At 37.1% G+C, this 21,337-nt stretch overlaps 1 protein-coding gene and 1 long non-coding RNA gene across 4 annotated transcripts in view; both read left to right on the top strand.

The window, feature by feature from the left end:
* Positions 1-21,337, top strand: part of RABGAP1L (RAB GTPase activating protein 1 like) — a 247,475-nt gene that overhangs the window by 38,035 nt on the left and 188,103 nt on the right. For all 3 annotated transcript variants that reach the window (XM_035332547.1, XM_035332548.1, XM_035332549.1), the window contains 3 exons: positions 173-339; positions 4,950-5,094; positions 18,824-18,917. In XM_035332547.1, the coding sequence (XP_035188438.1) occupies positions 173-339; positions 4,950-5,094; positions 18,824-18,917 (406 nt within the window). The remainder of the gene's footprint in view (positions 1-172; positions 340-4,949; positions 5,095-18,823; positions 18,918-21,337) is intronic.
* On the top strand, positions 5,111-7,205 carry LOC118170393. Its single transcript, XR_004752697.1, has 2 exons — positions 5,111-5,550; positions 6,777-7,205. It is a non-coding gene; the product is annotated as an uncharacterized LOC118170393 (long non-coding RNA).

Raw genomic sequence — 21,337 nt, 5'->3', positions numbered from 1 at the left:
GTTTGCACAGATTTTTTTTCCAAAAAAAAGTCATGGGAGTTATCATCAGAGTAATAAATCAGATGCAATAGCATGAGTAATTTAATAGAAAGTGGTTTCAGTTGAACAACAGTTTGTCATTTATTGTTTTAATTTTTGACACTTTTCCTGTACATGACGTTTTGTGTTTTAGATAAGCGTGTGTACATGACTGTGGCAGTGGATATGGTTGTCACCGAAGTAGTAGAACCAGTGCGGTTTTTGTTGGAGACTGTTGTGCGTGTGTATCCTGCTAATGAACGTTTCTGGTACTTCAGCAGAAAAACCTTCACAGAAACGTTTTATATGAAGCTAAAACAGGTATCGTGTGCTTTTTTTTAAAAAAAGAAAAATTGAAGCTGGGAGTATTTATTTTGTCTGTTTTAATTTGTCCTTTATAAAAGTTAGTATGACACTGCACCTCAGTAGGGGTTTTTTTAACTGGTTGAAATGTTTAAATACCTAATGCTTAAGTAGCATATAGAAGTGTTTGATGCCTTTGTAAACCGAATTATTATATATGTCATAAGTCATTGGCTTTGTGGGCTTAAACAATTTTGAATCTATCTATTGAATTCTCTGTAATTTCATATAATCAGATCTATGCACAGACATCTAAAACAAGTCTATTTGGTAAAATCAGGAAATGACATTAATTGTTCACTGTAAGATCAGCTAATACCTAACATGGAAATCCTGGGTGTTAAGGTTCAAAATACGAAGATAGGTGGCTGGAAGGATGTAATCAATTAAAGGCAGAGGAACCTTATGCAGTGGTTTGAGTTAGGCTATTACTACTGTTTTTTCAAAGTATCTTGGAAGGTTGGGTTTCTGTGTTTTCCAAACGAGGAGTTTGGAAGAAGGTTATCTGGAAGAGCAAGCTCTGATGCATGAGAAAGTCACTGTCTTTTCACCCTCATGGTGCATTTTGTGTGTACAAAATGCACTACATTGTTGTCCTTCACTCCCTGGGGCTTCATGAAGGGCAAGGGCATTATTGTTGCAATGATTTATTAAGGTAGTGTTGTTCATGCTGGTGATTGTAACCTTACAAAATGTTCAAAGAACAGTAAAGGGAAAAAACAGACCAAAACCATTTTTAGGAAACTATCTTCTCTGAAATACTCAGTTTGGCAGTCTTTGGAGTTCAATGTTGAAGTCAAGTTGTAGAAACAATGCACCACTCTACAGAGGTGAGACGTTTAGATGAAGCTTAAAGAATAGTTGTGTATTCCCTCTGTTAGCTTTCCCAATCCTGTGCTTGGGGGATTACTGTGCATTTATTTCTTCCTCAAGCACTAAGAGATGATATATCCATCCGTCTCATCTGGTCACTTTTGTTCAACAGTTACCTACTGAGTAGACTGCTAAAGACTCCTCTGTTCTGGCATTGGGTAGGTACATAAAATGTATGTCTTCCCATTATCAGTGCAGGACGATGTACAGCACATCCTTGCGCAGAGAGTGTTGACCTGCTTTCTCCAAAGATTTGCCATAGAATCACAGAATGCAGGGTCCTTGGTTCAAAAAGGGAACAGCAGAGGCTAACTGTATCATTTGCACTGGAATAACGATCTCTTATCTTTGACTAATTAAACCAAATAGGAGTGATTTAATTCTACTGAGCCTAGTGTGAATGTTTTAATTGTGTCATCATCCTGTGGGGTGTAGTAATGGATCTGGCAAAACAAGCTGTGTTCATGCTATATAGCAAAAGTGCAGCTGTGTTTAACACTTAAAGTAAATAAATCTCATGAAATGCTGTTTATGTAGTTCTTCTGCAGATTAGCATAGTAACTTGGAATTCAAGAAAATGTGAGAAAACCAAGTGTTATATGCAAATGTTGAGGATATCTGCATTTTCAATTTAAGAAAAATACATTTGAAGATATTACTTTGTCAACTGCTGGATGCATAGCTATAATCAATTAACCTTTCCTCTTAAATCAGTTAAAACCCTACCAGTTTTAGTTTTGAGTACTATGGGTAATTTCCTTTTGCTTTCTCACCCCTTATAATGTGACAACACACACATGCCTCCTTTTCCTAAAGAAACACAAGCTTTTCTTCCTGCTGTAAAACTCTGAGGAGCTGTTCTCCAGACTTTCAGGGAAGGAACATTTTTAATCTTGGCAATCTTACTCCAAGATTCTGCCCTGGTGATGGATGATAGGATCTCTGTGGTTGACCTGTAGCAAGTTGTTATTCAACCAATTATCTGCTGGGTAATTTGTATTGCAATAGCTGTTGATAGTTAACTCAGTAAATAACTTGTAGGTAACTCTGAAAGAAGCTGTACCTTAGGACACTTTCTTCTTTAAAAATAACTTTTGCAGATGGCATTGAGATCAGCCGCTTATGGACCATTTGGGAAAGTAGTTGAATTCAACTGGATTTTAGGGAACCAGAAAGCTTTTATCAGTAGCCTCAGCTCTAAGGAGAGGTGTTTTCCTCTGTGCAGGACAGTGAATCCCGTGGTATAGTTTGCCTGCTGATGTAAAATTATGACAGCAGTGCTATCCATTATTGTACAAATGTAGCCTGTTTGACTGCAGGTGAGAAATTCAGGCATGCTGTCTGCCCAGTTCTGAGTTCCAGTGTGCAGAGTCCTTGGCAAGAAGCTTTTGACTTGGGCTGTCTGAGCAAGGTGCCCTTCCCAGTAAAGAAGCATCCATTACGGAGGTTCAGAAAGGAAGTAAGTAATGGAGTAGCATTTCCCAGGGTGAGACTTGCTGGTGAGGAGAGAAAAATCAAAACTCTGCTGAGGAGAGATTCCTGTAGGCCTGCTAGTCTGAACCCAAATTTGTGAGGGGCATTCAGGTATGAGAAATGGCATAAATGCAGGTTGCCATGAGATTTAGGACTGCTATAAACATATTGCCATGCTGCTGATACACATTCTCATCATCAGAACATGATCTTTGGAAAGGCTGTTGTAGATAACAAATTCAGGCTTCAGAAAAGCAACTAACCAAGTTACTTCCATTGTATACAGGTGGTCTTGCAGTTAAGCAGAACATGTGCAAGGACCTGAAGATGCGTGATTCTTGTATGTTGCAGCAAAGTCCGTAGTATCTCTCATGCCTTACTCCATCAAAAATAAAAGCTACAGATAGTAATGGTGAATAATTCTACAGGCATCAATATTTGATTGATTTAGCCAGGTATTTTGTAATTACATGATAAAGGTGTTCTGTGAGAATAAAACAAGTAGAATATAATAGCTTGCTAAATATTTAAAAGACAAAACAAAACAAAAAACCAAGCACCTTTATGTCTACATCCCTAAGTTCATGAAACACTTTGAGGAGCTCAGTCATCAAAATTGGTTGATAGTTGGAGCCACATGACTGCCTTCTTCCAGGGTATATCAGCTATAAAGGAAGCAGATCTGAATGATTAATATCTCTGAAATAAAAAGATTTCCTCAGTATAATATTACTTATGTTGTCTTAGTGGAAGCAGTCCTTATTTAAGCTACCTATCCGCATAAAGTCAACAGCTTGTTGAAATTGCTAGTTCTGTTTAGCTGTTGATATGCATCTCCAGCAAAAGGTGTCATGGAGTCGTCTTCCAACTCCTTCACAGTTTTGCTTTTGAATTAAATTGAATACACTCAGAGATTGTATTCTTTTTCTTTTTCATGGTTAATTTGATTTTTTTAATATGCTCAAAAATTGTCTTATTAGACAAGAGCACAAAGAACAAAACAGAACACAATTTTGTGCTGGTTCTAGTTCATTTAATATAGTCATTAGTTTGCATTTTGTACAATTCTCTGCAAGTATATTAACCGCTGCATGTAACTGAATGATAATTGTGTTCAGAACTGTAACTCAGAGGAAAAACTAGAGTTGACTTTACTTTAAAAACTCGCAGTGTTGTATCCAGTGGGGTATGGGTAACTAACTGTTTTCATGTGAAAGTCCACTCAGTGTGAAAGACAGATTAAACTCTGACCTTCTCCAGTTTTAAGTAAAAATAAAATAATTTCCCCCTGCCCCCCAACTTTTGAGGTAGTTTGCCTTGGAAATTATCGACATACCAGAGACAGTTTTGGAAGAAAAGCTGCTCTTACAGGACAAAGTGCTTTCTGTTGAAAATGTTTTGGCCTCAGATCCATAGTTGCAGACACCACAGTCAACGTTCCAAAATTTCCAAGTCAAATTGCGTGATAGATTAATGTATATACATGACCTCTACACATGTACACAGACGTACGAGCATATATTTATATATTTAAACTTAGGCTACTAACACAAACTTTGTAGCTAGATACAGCAGATACATATCCCTATTGAGAGGAATATATTACAAATTATACTCTCTGGTATAGAGATGAATTGGTCTTTTTTTTTCAGGGGGTTGGTGGTGAAACACTAAGGAGTTTTTCACAATTTATGACTTTCAAAAAGCGTGAGGTTTTGTTGTTTCTTTAAGCTTGTCTTTACCTAATGAAATCCTTATCACTTAAACCTTTTTTTTTCTTTTTTTTTTTTTTTTTTTTCTCTAAGGCATTTGATTCCCGTTTCTGTGGTGATGTCAGTTATTCCAGTTTCTTTCCTGTGCTCTCCTGTTTTCTTTTGCTGCAGTTTCTCTTTGACCTCATCTCATTGTATCTGTATTTAAATGGGAAAGCTTTTCTGTCATAGTTCTGAATGATAATTAAGATGGTGTCTAGGAGGCAGCTTTGGAAGTAATGCTGGTTTATTTGCAACTTCTGACTATAATCCTTAAAAGAGAAGCACAGCTATGTTTTACTGCCAGCCTACATATGCCATTAGAAAGGAATCTGAGGGAGTCTTCCCCAAGCTATTCTTTAGCCTTGATATGAGATTTTTTTTGTCTGTGTTTTGGTTTGGTTTTTTGCAAACCATTAGAACTGTATTTGTCAATAGTGGGGTCCTATACATATGCCTATTTTGTTTTAGTCTGAAGGAAAAAGCCACACGAGTGCTGGGGATCCAATTTATGAGGTTGTCAGTCTACAAAGAGAATCTGCACGAGAGGAAGAACTGGTCAGCCCAACAAGTGGAGGAGGGCCCGTATCATCCCAGGAGGATGAGGCAGACGAAGGTAAGAATAAGTGAGCACTCATAGTTTCCATAGATAAGACTATTATATTTCTGCTGCCAATTTACTCATTTAATTCTTACTATTTGTGTCTGTTAGAAATACAGCTGGACAGTAAGATCACACACAATTTCCTTCCAGCAGCAGTTCTTTAGCATTAGCATTTTTCCCCACACCATTATTTGGAGTTCTTCCAATACCAGCAGCAGACTGTGCATGTCCATTTTTCTGTGAACTTCAAAATTTGTTACTGCTGTACTTGTGCTCTGCTAATAAGATAGAAAACATTTTCTGGAGTGTTTTTTCATCCAATCAGAAAACATTTGCCTTCAGTGTGCTGCTAAAGAAAGATACTGAAATGGCTGGCTGTAAACGCCTATGTACAGGAAAACCAAACAAAACCAATGTGGAAATGGGCTCAAAGACAATTCCTCTGCCCCCATACTGTGGGCCTAGCATGTGAGTTTCTCTCACTTATAAATGGGGCTTATCAAAGGACTTCTAGGTTCAGTTGGTGATTATGTTGGGGATTGCCGATATTCGTGGAACCATCCCAAAGCTAATGGTTCCTCAGAGTATTTCTGTGTGTTCTTTGGGGTCCTTGGCCCGCTGTAGTCCCTTTGTACCCCGAGGGCTAGCTCATACCCTTCAGAATAGGCTTTTGGTGCCAGTTTTGATTTGGATATCTGACCTACCAGAACTCGGGACAGTTTTACAGTTATTCTTCAGATTACTGGCACTATTTTGTCAGTACTGTAAAAAGTCTTTCTTATTACAGTGGGAAAAATCCATTTTGATTCTTAGTTGATTGTAAATGGTTGGATATTAGTTTATGCACTGTGAATCAGAACCCTGTGATTAATGCGGGAGCAGACAGATCTGGTTACTTCCTTCTGTTTACAAACAACAGCAACAACAAACACAAATCCCAGGTAATACTGGGCTTACAAGAACAGAGCTAACAGAGCTGGTCTTTGCAGAACTGGAAACCTTCCACCCCTTCCATGGGAGGGAACAGGATGGCTATTGACTCTCACTGTCATTCTGCTATCAATTCTAAATAGTAAAAATACTGTTATCTCTAACAGAGCTTTTGTATTAAATGGGTACTTGGGATTACTTTGCTGATTATAGCAGGAATTATTTCAGATTGACCTTTGAGTCTTGTGGTTCAGTGTAGTGAAGTTCAATATCTGTGGGTGTTCTTTTCTTTGCTGGATGTTAGAGCTGTAAGAGAATGTTTTCTGGAGCTTGTTTGGTAGGACAGAGTTTAAGTAATTACTTGAAAACTTTTTTTCTTCTTTTTAATATTGCTTCTCACCAAGAAGAGCAAAGTGCTGTTCTAGAGTTTGATGAATGTAGCACAATTAGCAATAATGTGGATATTATCCTCTTGGTGCTATTATAAAGCTGTTTTACTTCATTATAGGGTAAAAGTATTCCACTGAGGAACCTGAGTTTAACTTTGGTTTAGCTTCCTAATGCTAGTTTCCATATTTTAAATGTAGATTACTTCCTAAGAGAAGACATTAAAAATATCATGATGTGACTCTGTTCTCATGGAAACTGCATTTAGAGCTATCTGCCTAGAAGTTATCTATCCTAGTGGATATGCAGGTTAAATGAGTCACTGCCAGTTGTTCTAAATAAATCTCTTCATTCTTTTTCTTTCTTTTTCTTTTCAGGGTACTAATTATGATGATGGAAAAAGAACTTGAGTTTACAATGTCTTAGCCTTGGAAGAAGGCTTTTTCTTTTGTCTAATGTTAAGGCCATATAGATTTTTCTGCTTGCTCTTATGGCAAGTGTGCATTATAAGGAATATTAGATAGGCCAGAGGCTGGTATTCCCATTTAGAGATATCGAGGATTATCATTTCTTCTCTTTTATCTCTTTTTTTTTTTTTTTTTTGCTATATCTTTAGCTACATGCTATATCCCCACAGAACACTACTTAATTTAGTCCAGATACACTATATACTGCAGTTTTGTTTGTATAATGCTGTAAGAATGCATGTTCCATGTGCACCTTACCTGATTTCTGTGTACTCTGTGCATCTTAGGAAGATGCCTTATGTTAGTAGTATACGAATAAAGATGATGTTCTTAACAAAACATTTTTTTCAGTATTCTTGTTCTTTTTTGCTTTAATGAAAGGCCCAAAACAACATTCTGTTGTTTTTCATTCATTCCCAAAACAACGTATTTTCCCAAAACAACATTCTTAGCTTTGTTTGTTTGTTTAATTTTAGCCTCTTTTTTATATAGCTTTTCTGATGAAAAGTGATCTTTGCAAAGACTTTGAGATAGCTACTTAAGAGATCTTTCAGGTCAACATGACTTAAAAAAAAAAAAAAATGTTAATATCATATTAGATATTTCTGGCAACCTAGCCTTGTAAGGTTCCCTGCTTTGGAGATAATTTTTTTTTTTTTAAAGATAATATTAATAATTTATTGTCAAAATATGGATTTTCTTTCTCCTTGATAAGAAGTTTTCTCTTAAATTCAGGCTCTAATCTTAAAAAAAAAAAAAAAGTTTCAAATAAAATAGATTTATTACCAATAAGCTGAAAAGGATAGTTCTTAATATTGAATTATGAGTAGAACCTTGTAAAAAGGTGCAGAGCACTATTGAGTGAACTAACCTTTCTGCTTTTTGGTGTGTTAAGAATGAGTGAGAACACATACAGAAAACTTGATTGCATGTTGCATTATTCAGAAAAGTCAAAGCTGCACGGATCACTTTTACTGTCATGTCATTCTATGGCAGGGTGAAGTGGCTGGCTGCATGCGTGAGCCTAAGGACTGGAGAAAACTGGCTGACAAAAAGCATTTGCAAGGAGAATGTAGTCCTAGAAACATTTAAGTGACAAAGGGGAAGGGGAAGAACAATTTGACTTATTTTAGCAGAAGCTGGTTAGACCATAGGTGAAATCATGACCTTTCTTTGACTCTAATATTTTAATTACTTTTTTTTAATAGTCTAACTCTTCAGGAGAAAATGAATCTCAAATAGTTATCTTGTATTAAATCAGAATACTGTTAGGAGGTTAAGGATCATTGTAAATGAGAGCAATTCTGTCTAAAAACACAAAATACTCTGCGTTCCCAAAGTCTTTATAGTGATTGTAATTAAGCTGAAGATATTCTTTTTAATGTTATTTATTTATTTATTTATTTATTTAAAGTTTTATGTGGTCCCAAGCCATTAATTGCAGGGTAAACACTGCATGTTTAGTAGACATCCCAAAGCAGGTAATTCATGCAAGGTAAAAGGTAACATGCCTACCAAGTCTCCAAAAGAAGCTTCTGAAAATGAGTTGTAGATTGCCTCTAGAACACTCTGAAATGACTTCCAGGAATGCAGTACTATTTGTGCTTGTGTTTTTTGATTTGTTTGTTTTATTTTATTTTTTTCCCTGCAACATTAAATTTCTTGATCTTTTAAGATATTACATTTCTGACAGCTGGGAATTGAGCAGAGATCCAGTTAACAGCACAGTGGATACTGTTCCATAAACAGTTGGCTTAGACCAAGAAGGATCCTATTGAAATGTGTTTAGAACTTAGCAATTGGCTTTTAATAAGGAGAAATTATATATAAATATCAAGCTGTAGGAGTAAGAAAGGGCAGAAGAGAAGAAATAACAAACATAATAGGGTAATGCTTTCTGTCTGTTCCCTCTAGTTATCTTGGCTCTGCATACAAAGAGAAGTATTCTACAGTAGAAAAAATAATGTATAAAATACAGAAATTCAGTGAAATTTGACAATGAAAGTAGATTAAAAGGGTAGAGAATCCTGAAAGCTTCAAAGAAATTGAGATATTAATTTTTTGGAGAGCACAAAAAGACAGGGTAGGTACAATAATTCACAAGTGGGCAATAGTAAATGATTGGAGATGATCAGCAAGACTAAATTAAGATCCTGGGTCAAACGTGGGTGGGTAGAGGTTGTTTTCAGGAATCAAAAAAGCAAAAGAGTAGAGGAGGTGGTGTTTTAGGAGTCAATAGAGCTGTTGAGAGTATTTTCTGATAAAACAGGCTTTTGACCAGAAAGAGTATGAACAGACAAGGATGACTGAGTGAGACGAATGCCATTAGCACTATGGAAGTAATGAACTCTGCATTTTTATCCTAATTAAAAATAGCTTTATGTAATTCATAGGAAATGTTTCTTAGAATAGCTCAACACAGAATAATGTTGCTAGGTACTAAACAAGATAAATCTATATTGGAGTCTTATTCTTACAATAAAAATGAACTAAAATTTAACAAATCCTAAATCCATTAGGCCATTTGGCTAGTGTTCATTTTCGTCTCTTACAGAACTTCAGTAAAGGTTTCCTGTCTGATTTTTAAAATACAAGGGCTTTGGAGGAATGTGCATCTGTAGCTTCCAAATTAAAAAAAAATAAAAATATTCTTGATGTCATTTTATGGGCTGTACTATCCATTGCCTTGGTTTTTCATGCCTTACAGGTTAACTTCTGTTATTAAAAATGTACTTGATTGACTTCTCCAGCTATTTTTGTGCTGTCAGAAAGAATGTGATCACTTTGTTAATATATATTAAAAAAAAAAAAAAAGGGCAGAATACTTTTTGGTTTGCTCTGGAAGCTGTTATTGATAGTTACAGATGAGTTCAGATTTATTTGTGCATATTTGGATTTATTCATGCAAGTATGGCCTTTCCCTTCCAAAGGCAAGTATTTCTAATGTTTTCAATTTGAAGCAGTTTTGTGGCTTTTGAGTCAAGTATGCATGTGATGAAATTGCAGGGTTATATATGAAATGGAAACAACCTGAAAATTCTCTAAATTTGTATTTCAGGTTTACAGGTAAATAGAAATACAGGGACAGTCACTGGGCAGGGACTCGTGTTCTTTCCTGTCATTTAATCCAGATCTCAGAGTTCATCTGTAAACTGGTTTCCAGGCTAGGCCATCTAGAGCCGTGTGTGGCTTCCTCTGGAGTATTCCAGAGGACATGCCTGCAAGGTGCTTGTGGGAGCATGGTTTTGTTAGGGATTCTTTCCCTGGCAAAATACCTTGCTTCACTTTGTGTAGTTCAAGGCAAAATAGCATTCCAGAATTCTATCCTGTCATTCATGAGTAGTGGAGGGGAATCTTTTGGCTTTTGGGGTTTATTCTTTGGGTGCACAGGTGAAATGTGGTTCTTGGATTTCAACCTTTTTTTTGTAATAGTTTACATAAAATAACTTCAGGTTGTGGTATGAAATAGATATTTTTCTCACAATAAGTGAGATTAAATTAAATTTGCATCTTGTCCAGAAGGAATAACAGATTATTTTGAATGTTTTGATGCTTTATTTCTGTAGTGGTCTTTCTTGTCTGCCTACGAGCAGTATGGTAGCTTAAACGTTATTTGAAAAAGGATTTGTGATCCTGTTGACTTCTTAGGCATTAGAGCTTCCTATTGCTAGAAGATCTTCCCGGGTATCAGTCATGAGTGCCATGGCTTTCTGTGTCTCAGACTGCCATCATTATGCTCATACAATTTCACATTTCATATCAGTTAAAAAAAATCAAGTGCCTTTATATAGAGGTGATTACAAAGACTTCTCAACAAACAGTTCCCCACAGCTTGTTACTAATAATTGTGAGGTTCTTGTCTCTTTGGGTTTGGTAGTTAACTTCAGCTGTTTTGTTCAGCCTTTGTATTTCATAAGCAAAGTGGCTTAAATACTGCCCTGGCACTTGAAATAAGCATTGGGCAATATACAATTCTAATGTTCTTATATTGTTGATTTTTTTTTTTTTAAATGTAGATATATCAAATGTGGCATTAGACATTAATCTATACATTTTAAAATTCGTAACGTGGAAAATACAGAATAACAAATGGCATTGTCTTAGAATTGTGACAGCATCTCAAACTTGATTTTTCTTGCGTGTTCTCAAAGCTGTCAGTTTTCAGACAGCGCAGAACATGGGGAAGATGTTTATATTTACAAGAATACCTCCACTGTGCAGCGTTTAGTTGGCTTTGTCATTTGTGTGGGAGCAAAACTACTGAACTGAAGTGATAATTTCCTCCACTTTTTATTCAGCTTTAAGCATTTTTACATCTGATATAGAGAAGTCATGGTGGCCCACTTGTATATTTGCTACAGGAGGGTAGGATCATCGCTTTGCACGTTTCTACACTCAGATTTGGCTGAACAGCTCAGGTTTATTTTTTTTAATGTGACTGCAGTGCAGTGCCTATGTAGCAACTATATGATTTGGAACTAAGATATATGCTTAAATGCAGAAATTTTTATTAAAAAGAAAACGGCAGCTTGGCCAATGGGATTGATTTCTAAGGGGAAGGGTAGATCCTTCGAGAGGTATTGCAGACTTCATAACCCATGCAAAAACCATTATTGTTTGCAGTGTGAATGTGATGTGAATGTGATGGGGAGTGACGTAAGACATCATCTCTTCCACCTTATTTCAGTGCTTACCAATTGTAGGTGTTTTCAGTTGCATAGAGAACTAATTAAACTTGTAGGTTGCTTGCAAAGTAATGAAAATTTTGGAATTCGTCAGCATTAACTTCTGTTTGAGTGACACAAAGTAACGAGTGCATATGTTTACAGTTCATAAAAAGGAATAGGAATAAAAATACTTTTTGCTATTACTGGTTAACTTTTAGGGGAAAACTTAATCTTTTTTGGCTTTGGTCTCTTTATGTGTACTTCAGTAGCTGCTAAACTATTTTTCTTCAAGTTTATTGTGTAGCTTAAATATTAACAGAAGTTTCTTGTGAGCAGAATTCAGTGCAATTTTTCTTTGTTCATATTCATAAAACTCTTTTTCTGGTTCTGATTAATTTTCTTCCAGCCAAATTGGGAAATACGCTGTGTTTGCTCACTTTACTGTTGCAGAGTTTACTGAGGATCATCATTGTGTAAATATATCACTTGAAAGGCATTTTGAAATATTTTGTCTTCATCAAAATATTTGTAATGCATTAAAAAGTTGAATCTTTCTGGAAATCTACCTTATTTGGTAATACAGTGAATTTCATGGCTGAAATTTTGTTTCACTCTAGTCTTTTCTGGTGAAACTGTAGCTCGTGCTCTATAATTTCCTGTTACCTTATAAATGGAAGCATGCTTTTTTTGTGGCCTTTTTCACGATCCTCTTTAATTTCTTATGTACAGAATGATTCCATGTCAGTAACGTCTATATCTTGTTGCCCTGATAATATGCTGCCAACTTCAGCTCCCCCTTCATTTTTGTTCTTCTCCTACATAAAAATCAAGCTTCTCATTTTTGAATTATTCCAATTCTATTCACACTGATCTTCACAACCTAATTTCCTTCTTCTGCAGGCTGCTCTGCTCAGGTTGCTCTAAGTATATTATTTTTCAGTTCCACCTACTCTTTATTTCACTTGCAACAGCTTCTCAATTAAAACTCATTAAAAATCCTTCTTTCTTCTTCACCTGGGTGCTCAAGCCCCACCTGTTCATTTTTTTTCCTGCTATCGTCATGCATTTCCAGTCATTTTAGGATGCACTTCACTTCTTTGCTTTTATGCTTGATCTCTTGGAATCAACAATATAGTTTTGTACTTTATTTGTATTTTTTGTTAACAGACAAATTAGCTTGACTCCTAAGGCACTGCTGTATTTCAGGTAATCTCGTAGATTCCTTTAAGGAGAGCAGACCTACCTTCCCAAAAGGTACCTCTGTATCTAGCTCTCTATCTGGTTTCATCTAGGGGTTCTCCATGTTCTGCATTTGTGGGCCCAAAAGCATTGTGTTATCAAAATGAACGAGGGGGAAGGAAAGGCCAACGTTCTGTGTGTGTGTGTGTGTGTGTTAATTTCTGTGGGGTGTTTGCTTATGGTAAAGAGTTACTGTCTGTGTAATTCTTCTGTTTTGAACACTTGATGTCTCAATATTGTGTTGGAACATGGCTCATCAAGCAAATACAGACTAGTTGGACAGAGAAGGCAGAAATGAGCAGAAGCCTCATATGTGGAAAGAAGTGGTGTTTTCGAGAGAGATAAGAATACAGAAGATTTTTCATTTCATTGCAAGATGTGCTAATATTGTTTTCCATGGCTGCTCTGTTTAAGACAAAGTAATATTGGCATAAGTTGCAGAAAGAAAGAATTAGATTAGTGGTGAGAGATATAGTCCGAGAGTTACAGTAATGAAGTCCTTGGAGTGAACTGCTCAGGGAGGTGACTGGAGGTTTGTAGATTAGCTTAGAAAAGTGTCTGCAGGGGACTAAATGATTGAGACCTGTGTTCTCTTTAGCCTAGTTCAAAAAGTACCAACTTGGATAACCTAGCAGAGCTTTCTCATGAGGCTTGACTTTACTACTCTGTGGTTTTCTTAGGAGATAGTCAAAGCCTCTTCTGGTTTTGCAGCACTGCAGATGTAGATAACCATAGGGTGGCCTCCCGTGGCAGTTCATCATTTGTGAATGCTGTAGTACAAAAACAAACAAACAACCCCCCTAACCTTACTGCCACTGGATATCAAGCGGAATCATTCTGAAAGTTCAAGCTGTTTTCCATTAAAATTAGCCTTTCAGGGTGTTCTGGGTCAGACTAGATCCAAAGAGGTGCCTCTGCTGTGTGGACGACAGGCCACATGAGGATGCATTTTCCAAATTATTTGTTACCAAGAATAAAGAGCCAAAGTTTATTTTTCTACAGAGTTTTAAAAGGTCTTTCATATGAGCAGTCATATTTCTGCAGGAAGGAGTCTGTTTTTAAAGGGGCAAAAAAGTTATAATTGAGCCTGGTGAGTGGAGTATTGTAACATAACTGTTAGTGCTGGGCCATTTAAAATATAACTCCCGTGCCCTATTCAAAATAGTCTGCTCATATAATGAGTAACTTATGTAATGAGTGTTTCTAAGCAGAGTAGACACAAAATTACATGCATTCAATAGGCTGCCGGTCTTCTTTTTAGTTAGTCATTAATTATAGTTTGTTCTTGAATGTTCCTGCAGATTTTTCAAAGGGACCACTTGCGTGTCTATAGGTATACTAACAAAAGCAGCCTATATGCAAAATCTGTCATCTGCAGATCTTCCCCCAGCCCCAGTAGCATGTGTACATGCTTCAGAATTTATCTCATGCAAATGGCCAATGTCTAAAACAAAATACAAGAAGAATAGCAAGTTCACTGAGGCAGAAGTAAGGCCCAGGTGACTACGGGCTGGTCAGTCTAGCCTCAGTCTGGGGGACAGTTAGGGAAGAAGTCCTCCTGCAAGACGGTTCTAAACACGTGAAGGACAGCCAGGTGATTAGGAGCAGACAGCATAGATAGATGAAAGGCAAACCATCACTGCTTTCCTGTGACAAGGTGACCAGTGCTGTGGATGAGAGGAGAGCCATGGGTGCTGTATGCCTTGACTTTAGCAGGGACTCCAACACAGCATCACATAGCGTCCTTGCCATTAAATTGATAAGATAGGGACTGGAGAAGTGAAAAATAACGTGGTTGAAAAGTTGGCTGAACTGCTGGGCTGAAGGGATTGCTCAGTGATGCAAAGTCCAACTGGCAGTCAGGAAGAAGTGGTATGTTTCAGGGGTTGGTATCGGGATCAGTGATCTTCAAGGTCTTCATTAATGACCTGGACAGTAGGACTGGGAGCCATCTCAGCAGGTTCATGGACAACTCTAACCACCAGGTCGGTGTGCTGGAGGGCAGGGCTGCTGCTCAGAGTGACCAGGACACACTGGAGAAGAGTGCTGCTGGGAACCTCATGGAGCTTCAAGAAAGGCAAATGTAAATCCTGTATCTGTGATAGAAGGACTGTGTGACAATACAGGCTGGGGGCTAACTATCTGGGAGGCATCCCTGTAAAAAGTACATGGAGATCTTTTCACCTGAGTGGGAAAAAACCTGCAAGGAGCCAGCAGTGTGGCCTCGCAGCACAGAAGGCCGAGCCCAGCAGCCCGCAGATCCAAGGAGAGCTCCGTCCCCTCTCTTCAGTGCTTGTGAGACTGCGCTGGAGCACTGCATCCAGTGCTGGGCCCACCAGTACAAGATAGACATGGACACACTGGAGCAAGTCCAGTGGATGCCACCAAGCTGGCCAGAGGGCAGGAGCACATGCCATATATTAAGGAGTTAGGGAAACGTGTTCATTCAGGCTGGAAAAAGAAAGCTTGCACAGAGGAGAGCCTTATCGTTATCTACAGCTAATACATCAGAGGACTCAGAGGTGGATCCAGACTTTTCTCAGAGGTGCACAATGACATGCTGAGAGGCTGCAGACATCAGGTATGAGTTGGAACAGCATCTGATCAGATGAAAGGACTTGTTTTAAACCATGATCCTGGTCCAGTAGTGGAATGGGTTGTCTACAGAGATTTGGGAATCTTCATTCTTGAAGGTCTTCAAGACCACCCTCGCTTTCAGGTCCGTGGGTGACCTGATCTAATTCAAGCTGTTTGGAGTAGGAGGTTGGACTAGATGATCTACAGAGGTCTCTTCCACCCCAAATTATTATTATAGGATTCTGTGCTGAAGCCATACAGAGTGGTGCTGGCTGTGGAAGTGCAGTCCTTCAGGCTTGCTTTAAAGAGACTCTGAATTTGGAGAATTGTTTCATGGGGCACCCATGAATTATCCGTCCACGAGGAGAGAATACATAATACAATTAAGCAAAAAGGCAGAGAGGCTTGGTGTTATCTATAAATATTCTCAAAGGCTATTTGTGTGTCCACACATTGACAACGCAGCCCTTCAGGTTTGCTTCCTTGCAAATGTCACCTGTCCTCTTTCTGTTCTGATGAGGCATAGGTTTAATTTTGCAGGTGAGAGGCACTGAGAAAGCAGGACATATAAAGGAGAAAGGGAAAAATACACAGTATGGCTAGAGGAAGGGTTCTGTTGCATTCCCTGCAGAATCAGACAGGATGTAATCATGCTCTGGCTAATGCTGCTGGCTTATAGGTACTATAGAATGCGGGGAAAATGTGCGAAAGCACACTTCAGGGAAGAATATCTGCAGTTAGATATCCCTCTGAAGATGCCCCCCCCCCCCCCCCCCCCAATTTATACTTGATTTCTTAAACAGATCAGAATATGTAAATAGTCTTCAGAATGGAAACAAAGCAGAGATTTTTTTAAAGCTGTTTATTCTCTACCTTTTGCCCTGCTCTATTTTGAAGTTTGACGTTAGTGTCTTTTGAAAGGGAGCATATGGTAGTTCTAATTAAGGGCTGTGATTTTCTGACATACAACTGAATAATACATTCCAAATACTGTTAAGCCTTCCAGATGAAATAATTTTCAGGGCTGAAGCACTGTAGCTTTATGATCCATCTTGCTGGAATATATATGCTGTGTAACACTGATCTCCTTAAGAGCTGTGAAGAATTTGACATACAATAGCAGAGCAGCAAGGAAAGAAGGGTTTTGTTTCTGTTTTGTCTGATGCTATTGGCAAGCTCAAGTTTGGATCAGATAACAATCAATGTGCTTTGTTCATGAAAATATTCCTTGTAGCTTTGCTTTTAAATGTTTTGGTCGGATTGAAATGTAATATATTCATCTTTATCAGGTTTTGTTTCGGATTGCTAGATTTGCTTGTTTTACCAGTCCTCCTGGTAGAGATGTTGTAACTCTTAAGTCTCTCCAAAGTAATTCAGATCCCTTGAGACCTCTGTGCCAAATTGTCTTGCTTTCCTTGAATGTGTGAAACCTTTTTCAAATAGTGGTTTATGACAAATTCCTAATGTGAGTCAGATTTCTTGAGATTCTTAATATGTACCATATGTTCATCTCATGTCTCTGAATTGCCAGTGTACTCTTACAATCTAGAGAAGGTTTCCTCAAATTCTTTTTCTCAGTTTCCAGGGGAGGTAGAAGGGCAGCATTTATAATTGATCTCTTTGATCCAGTTAGGTACAAATCAGTAGAGGAGAGGACTTAAAGAATGCAATGCATTTAATTGTTTTAATTTTTGTATGTATTACCAATGTCGATAGTAAGTGAGATTTGCTTGTAGGATACTTTCAGTAATTTTAAAATGAAAGGAAAGTTGAGTCTCCAAATATTTTTTTTTTCCACTGGAACTTAATGGTTATTGGAAGACCTTTTAGAGTGATTTTAGTAAAAATCGTAATTTTATTTTTTTATGATCTTTTTGTTTCCATCTTTAAATGTAGGGAATATATGCAAAGGCTTGCAAATCCTTAGAATCATAGTTTTCCTGTAGATTTATGATGAGGTTTTAAAATTTCTATTTCAAATTAAACAATATAGCTTTACAGGCCCAAAAATATAAAACCAACCTGCACTTAAATGCTTCCCATTGCAATATAAAAGAAATGAAAAGATTTCTCATGTGCTTTTCTTTTCTCTGAGGACAGCATTTTTGCTGTTGTCTTTGAAATACAGTATCTGCTGTCTATTGTCCTTGTGTTTTGTTACCAAAATCAGAGATGATGTTGTTAACAACTTGTATTTGGCAAAATGATAAATTAGAAATGTGTAGTTGACAACAGAATGACAAGGATGAAGACTTAAGGGGATAATTGTGTAAGTGTTGATGGTCCTTCTGTATCTGAACCCCAGTTGTCTACAAGAAGTCAGATATGAAGTGTTTAATGTACCTAAGGAATAAAAAGTACTAGGTCAGCATCCAGATGTGAGTGGGCTGATTGACCAGTTAAGGGATTCTGGGAGCAGATGTGGCTTTAATCCTTTTTTTTTTTTTTTTTTTTTTTAGCTTCTTAACATAACTCAGTTCATAGCAAAGAACAACCTTAGAGGCATTCTATCATCTAAATTGTCCATGGTCCCAGAGGTCTCCAAGGGTAAAGGGACTCTTTCAGTGTCTCCTTTTGGGTTGGGCTTCTTGTTTAGTTTTTAGCAATACTTTATACAGAAAAAAATGGAAAAAGTCCAGAATAACTGCAAAGACATGTTCACGTGATGAGCCGTTCTGAAAAGTTACTGTTCTACTAACTCTGAACAGCTGTACAGACTTCTAAGACACTTTAAAACAGTATGGTTACTGCTTATTTGAGCCCATGGTCACAGGCTCATGTTTCTCTCTTCTAGTTCTGTGTATTTGTCATATGTAATGACCTATATTCCTACGTAAGTAATTTATTCTTAATATTTATGAGGTTTCTTATCCATTTTAAGCATTGTTTTCTGCCCCATGCAACATGACCTTTAATGTCACAGTGTCATTTTTGCTGCTCTTCTGTGAACTTATTACAGCACAAAGTTCTTTCATTCATTGCCCCATGCAGGCTGAGAATAATGTGCCACGTGAGAGCAGAGTGCCACGCAATGGTGGAAGTGTATTGGAGTACTGTTAGCTGCTGTGTTTTACAGGAGACTTCTCTTTGTGTGAAATCTAGAGTGGATGTGACTTTTAGATATTTTTTCATGGTGAAATATCATTGAACGGAGAGGTGACTGCCTTGAGTCTTTTCTCATGTAATGCTTTTCTACATCTCAACCCTTTTCCCCATAACAACATTGTGAATTGTTCCCTAGTCTTGTTCTCTTAAAGTTTACGGTAACTTTACTAATACACTTTTTTTTTAATCAAGTCTACTATACTTTCTTCAGAGTTCCACTAATACTTTCTATGTCCCCTTGGTTTTAAAACTGATAGGTGAGAAGAATTTGTTTGGTACATATATGTATGCATCTTTATTGTCTGTTCTTTTTGGTAAACCTATGCATGCTTTTGTTTTCTTGTTTGTGTCTTTGTTTTTATTTTGCAGAGAGTGATAATGAACTCTCCAGTGGCACTGGTGATGTGTCAAAGGATTGTCCTGAGAAGATTTTGTATTCCTGGGGAGAATTACTAGTGAGATGGTAATGCTGTTTTTTTGTTTGTCGGTTTGTTTTTTAATTTAGACTTTAAATACTAACCTTTTCTTTGTTTTGAGACTTGTATGGAGGTTTGAAACTTCAATTTACGTGGTTTAAAAACTAAAATGCAAATCACCAAGTGTGTTTATAAAATGGTTTGAAAGGTGCTGGTAAATGCCTTTATTTTAACTTAGCTGTTTGACAAATCTCTTCTACAGTTTCTGTGCTAGTCTTATTTCTTTCAGTGTTTGAGAGTATGTCTCTTTATGCTCACACTGCTTGTCTGAGTTTTCAAATGCAGAATTTCTGGCCACTTGGGTTTCTTGAGGCTGGATGTTGAACCCTCCTGAATCTCAGTGCCTCTTTGTCTTTTATATCCTAGCACTGAGCAAATCTAGTCTGCCATTGTACTAGCTGATGTGCATTTAATTAATTGATTTGTTTGGCAACACTTTTTTTTTTCCCTTTGATGTGCTACATGTAATCACTTAAAAAGAAATTATAGGAAGACTCTGACCCTCACTTAAACTCTTTCTGGTGAAGAGTAAGATGAGAATTATTTGAAAGCCTAGAGTATATTCTTAGCAGTGTTATTTCTGTGGTTTAATTAAGTGCTTCAGTAGCAGCGAATGTTTTGCCAAGAGAGAAAAAGTCTCTATTTGCTACCTCTGCAAGACCTTATGCTACTAGCAAATGCCAGAACCACTTATTTGGTTTTTCCCTTTTTAAGTAATAGTTCCTACTTCCTGGGACAAATATAATCAAAGGTTCTTAATTTGAAATTGTCAAAACTGGTTTTTCACAACACCAAAAAGAGCGGAAAAACATTTTTAGGATTTATTCAGATGTTTTTCCCCTATGCTTGGCCACCTTGTAGTTTTAGAGAAAACCAGCCTTTTGCTGCAGAGCTCAACTTTAATGGACATCTCATGGAAAAGTTGTCTCAAAGGAGACCACCAGATTCTTAAAAGAAACCTGCTTTCCTGTCTTCTTTTTATTATGTTGTTATTCAAGTTTCTGGTGAAAGATCTTTTTGGGGATGCACAAATATTTAATACAATGATGATTAATACTCTGAATGATTAAGAAAATAATGAGGAAATGTGTGGAAGTCAGTTATCCCTACACAGAAGTGTGTTTTCCTCATCTGCAGTGCCTGTAAACGAATCGGCTCTGGGGCTATTTAGAACTCCCCAAGGTCTGTTCTAAAGGGCATCCCAAGTGAGTTTATAAATTGTTTGAAATTTTACATCTGTCTACAATTTTATGTTTGTACATTCTACAAGACTGATTAGCGAAGCCATTCTGAGCCCTTAGAAGAGCTGTGTGGCAGGTCTGTTTCAGTCTCCATTGCATTTGCATGGAAAGATGCTACCTTTTTTTTATTATTATTATTTCTTGCATAAAGACAACTGCCTGTTGATTCAATTAGTTTTAAGTTTTGCCTGTGACAAATACCTGGACTCGTGTAGGTGAGCACACTGAAGTAAAGAACTGGTTGACTGCCCACCGCTCATTCTCTCCAGTTTCACATATCCAATAATTTCTTCATCTTAGTCAAGTATATTATTATTCAATGAGAAAAAAAAAATAATAACACTTTTCTATGAAACTATTCTGTAGCCATAACGTAAGTACAGAGACTTAACACAGAGGGTTATTTAGTAGCCAAAACACTAAATAATTTTTCGCCCACCTAAAGTGAGTTAAAGGAAGAGAAGTGGGATATCCCAGCCAGCTTGGAGACTAGCAGTAGCAAACATCTTCTTTAGGAGTGTCTCACATGTAATGTTACTTTTTGAGATAAATTGAAACATATAAAATACTTGAGTTCTTGAACAGTGTTATGTTACATTTTAAGAACAAAACCTGGAAAGCGTAACAGATGAAAAATGTTAACAATTTGAAAACTAAAAATAGATTGAAATCTTCTAGTGTTTTAAACGTTGCACCATATGCTAAAGGAATATCTGTGCACTTGCAGAAACTATAAATAAATAAAAATTAACATTTCCACTTGGAGAACTGGTGTGCAGATTTGTCTCTTAGATGAAAAAAGTCTTGCATTTTAGATGCTTCTTGTCATTTAATTAAAATGTCACTGTAACCTAATAAACTGACTCAGCAGAAACATTGCTCTAAGTCCCCTGCAAAGGGTACCATATAACAAGGAATTAGAATAATTACATGAAAAGATATGATAAGCAGTTGGAAAGTAGTGGAGTAACTATTAATTTATTTCACAAAGCATACCACTTACTGCATCCTCAGCACTAAAGATTTTCTTGCAAGCTAGGCTAGTTTAGCTGAGTACTTTTCAAGGTGGAGCATAGTTAGCATTGCTGTTCTGTAACCTTGCTCTTTGACCTTTTAAAATGATGCGTTTGAACTTTACACAGGAAAATTACAGCACTTTGTTACAA

The sequence above is a fragment of the Oxyura jamaicensis genome, chromosome 8 (assembly GCF_011077185.1).
Source record: "Oxyura jamaicensis isolate SHBP4307 breed ruddy duck chromosome 8, BPBGC_Ojam_1.0, whole genome shotgun sequence".
NCBI classification, from domain to species: domain Eukaryota; kingdom Metazoa; phylum Chordata; class Aves; order Anseriformes; family Anatidae; genus Oxyura; species Oxyura jamaicensis.
This window is presented reverse-complemented; position numbering and strand designations above follow the sequence as displayed.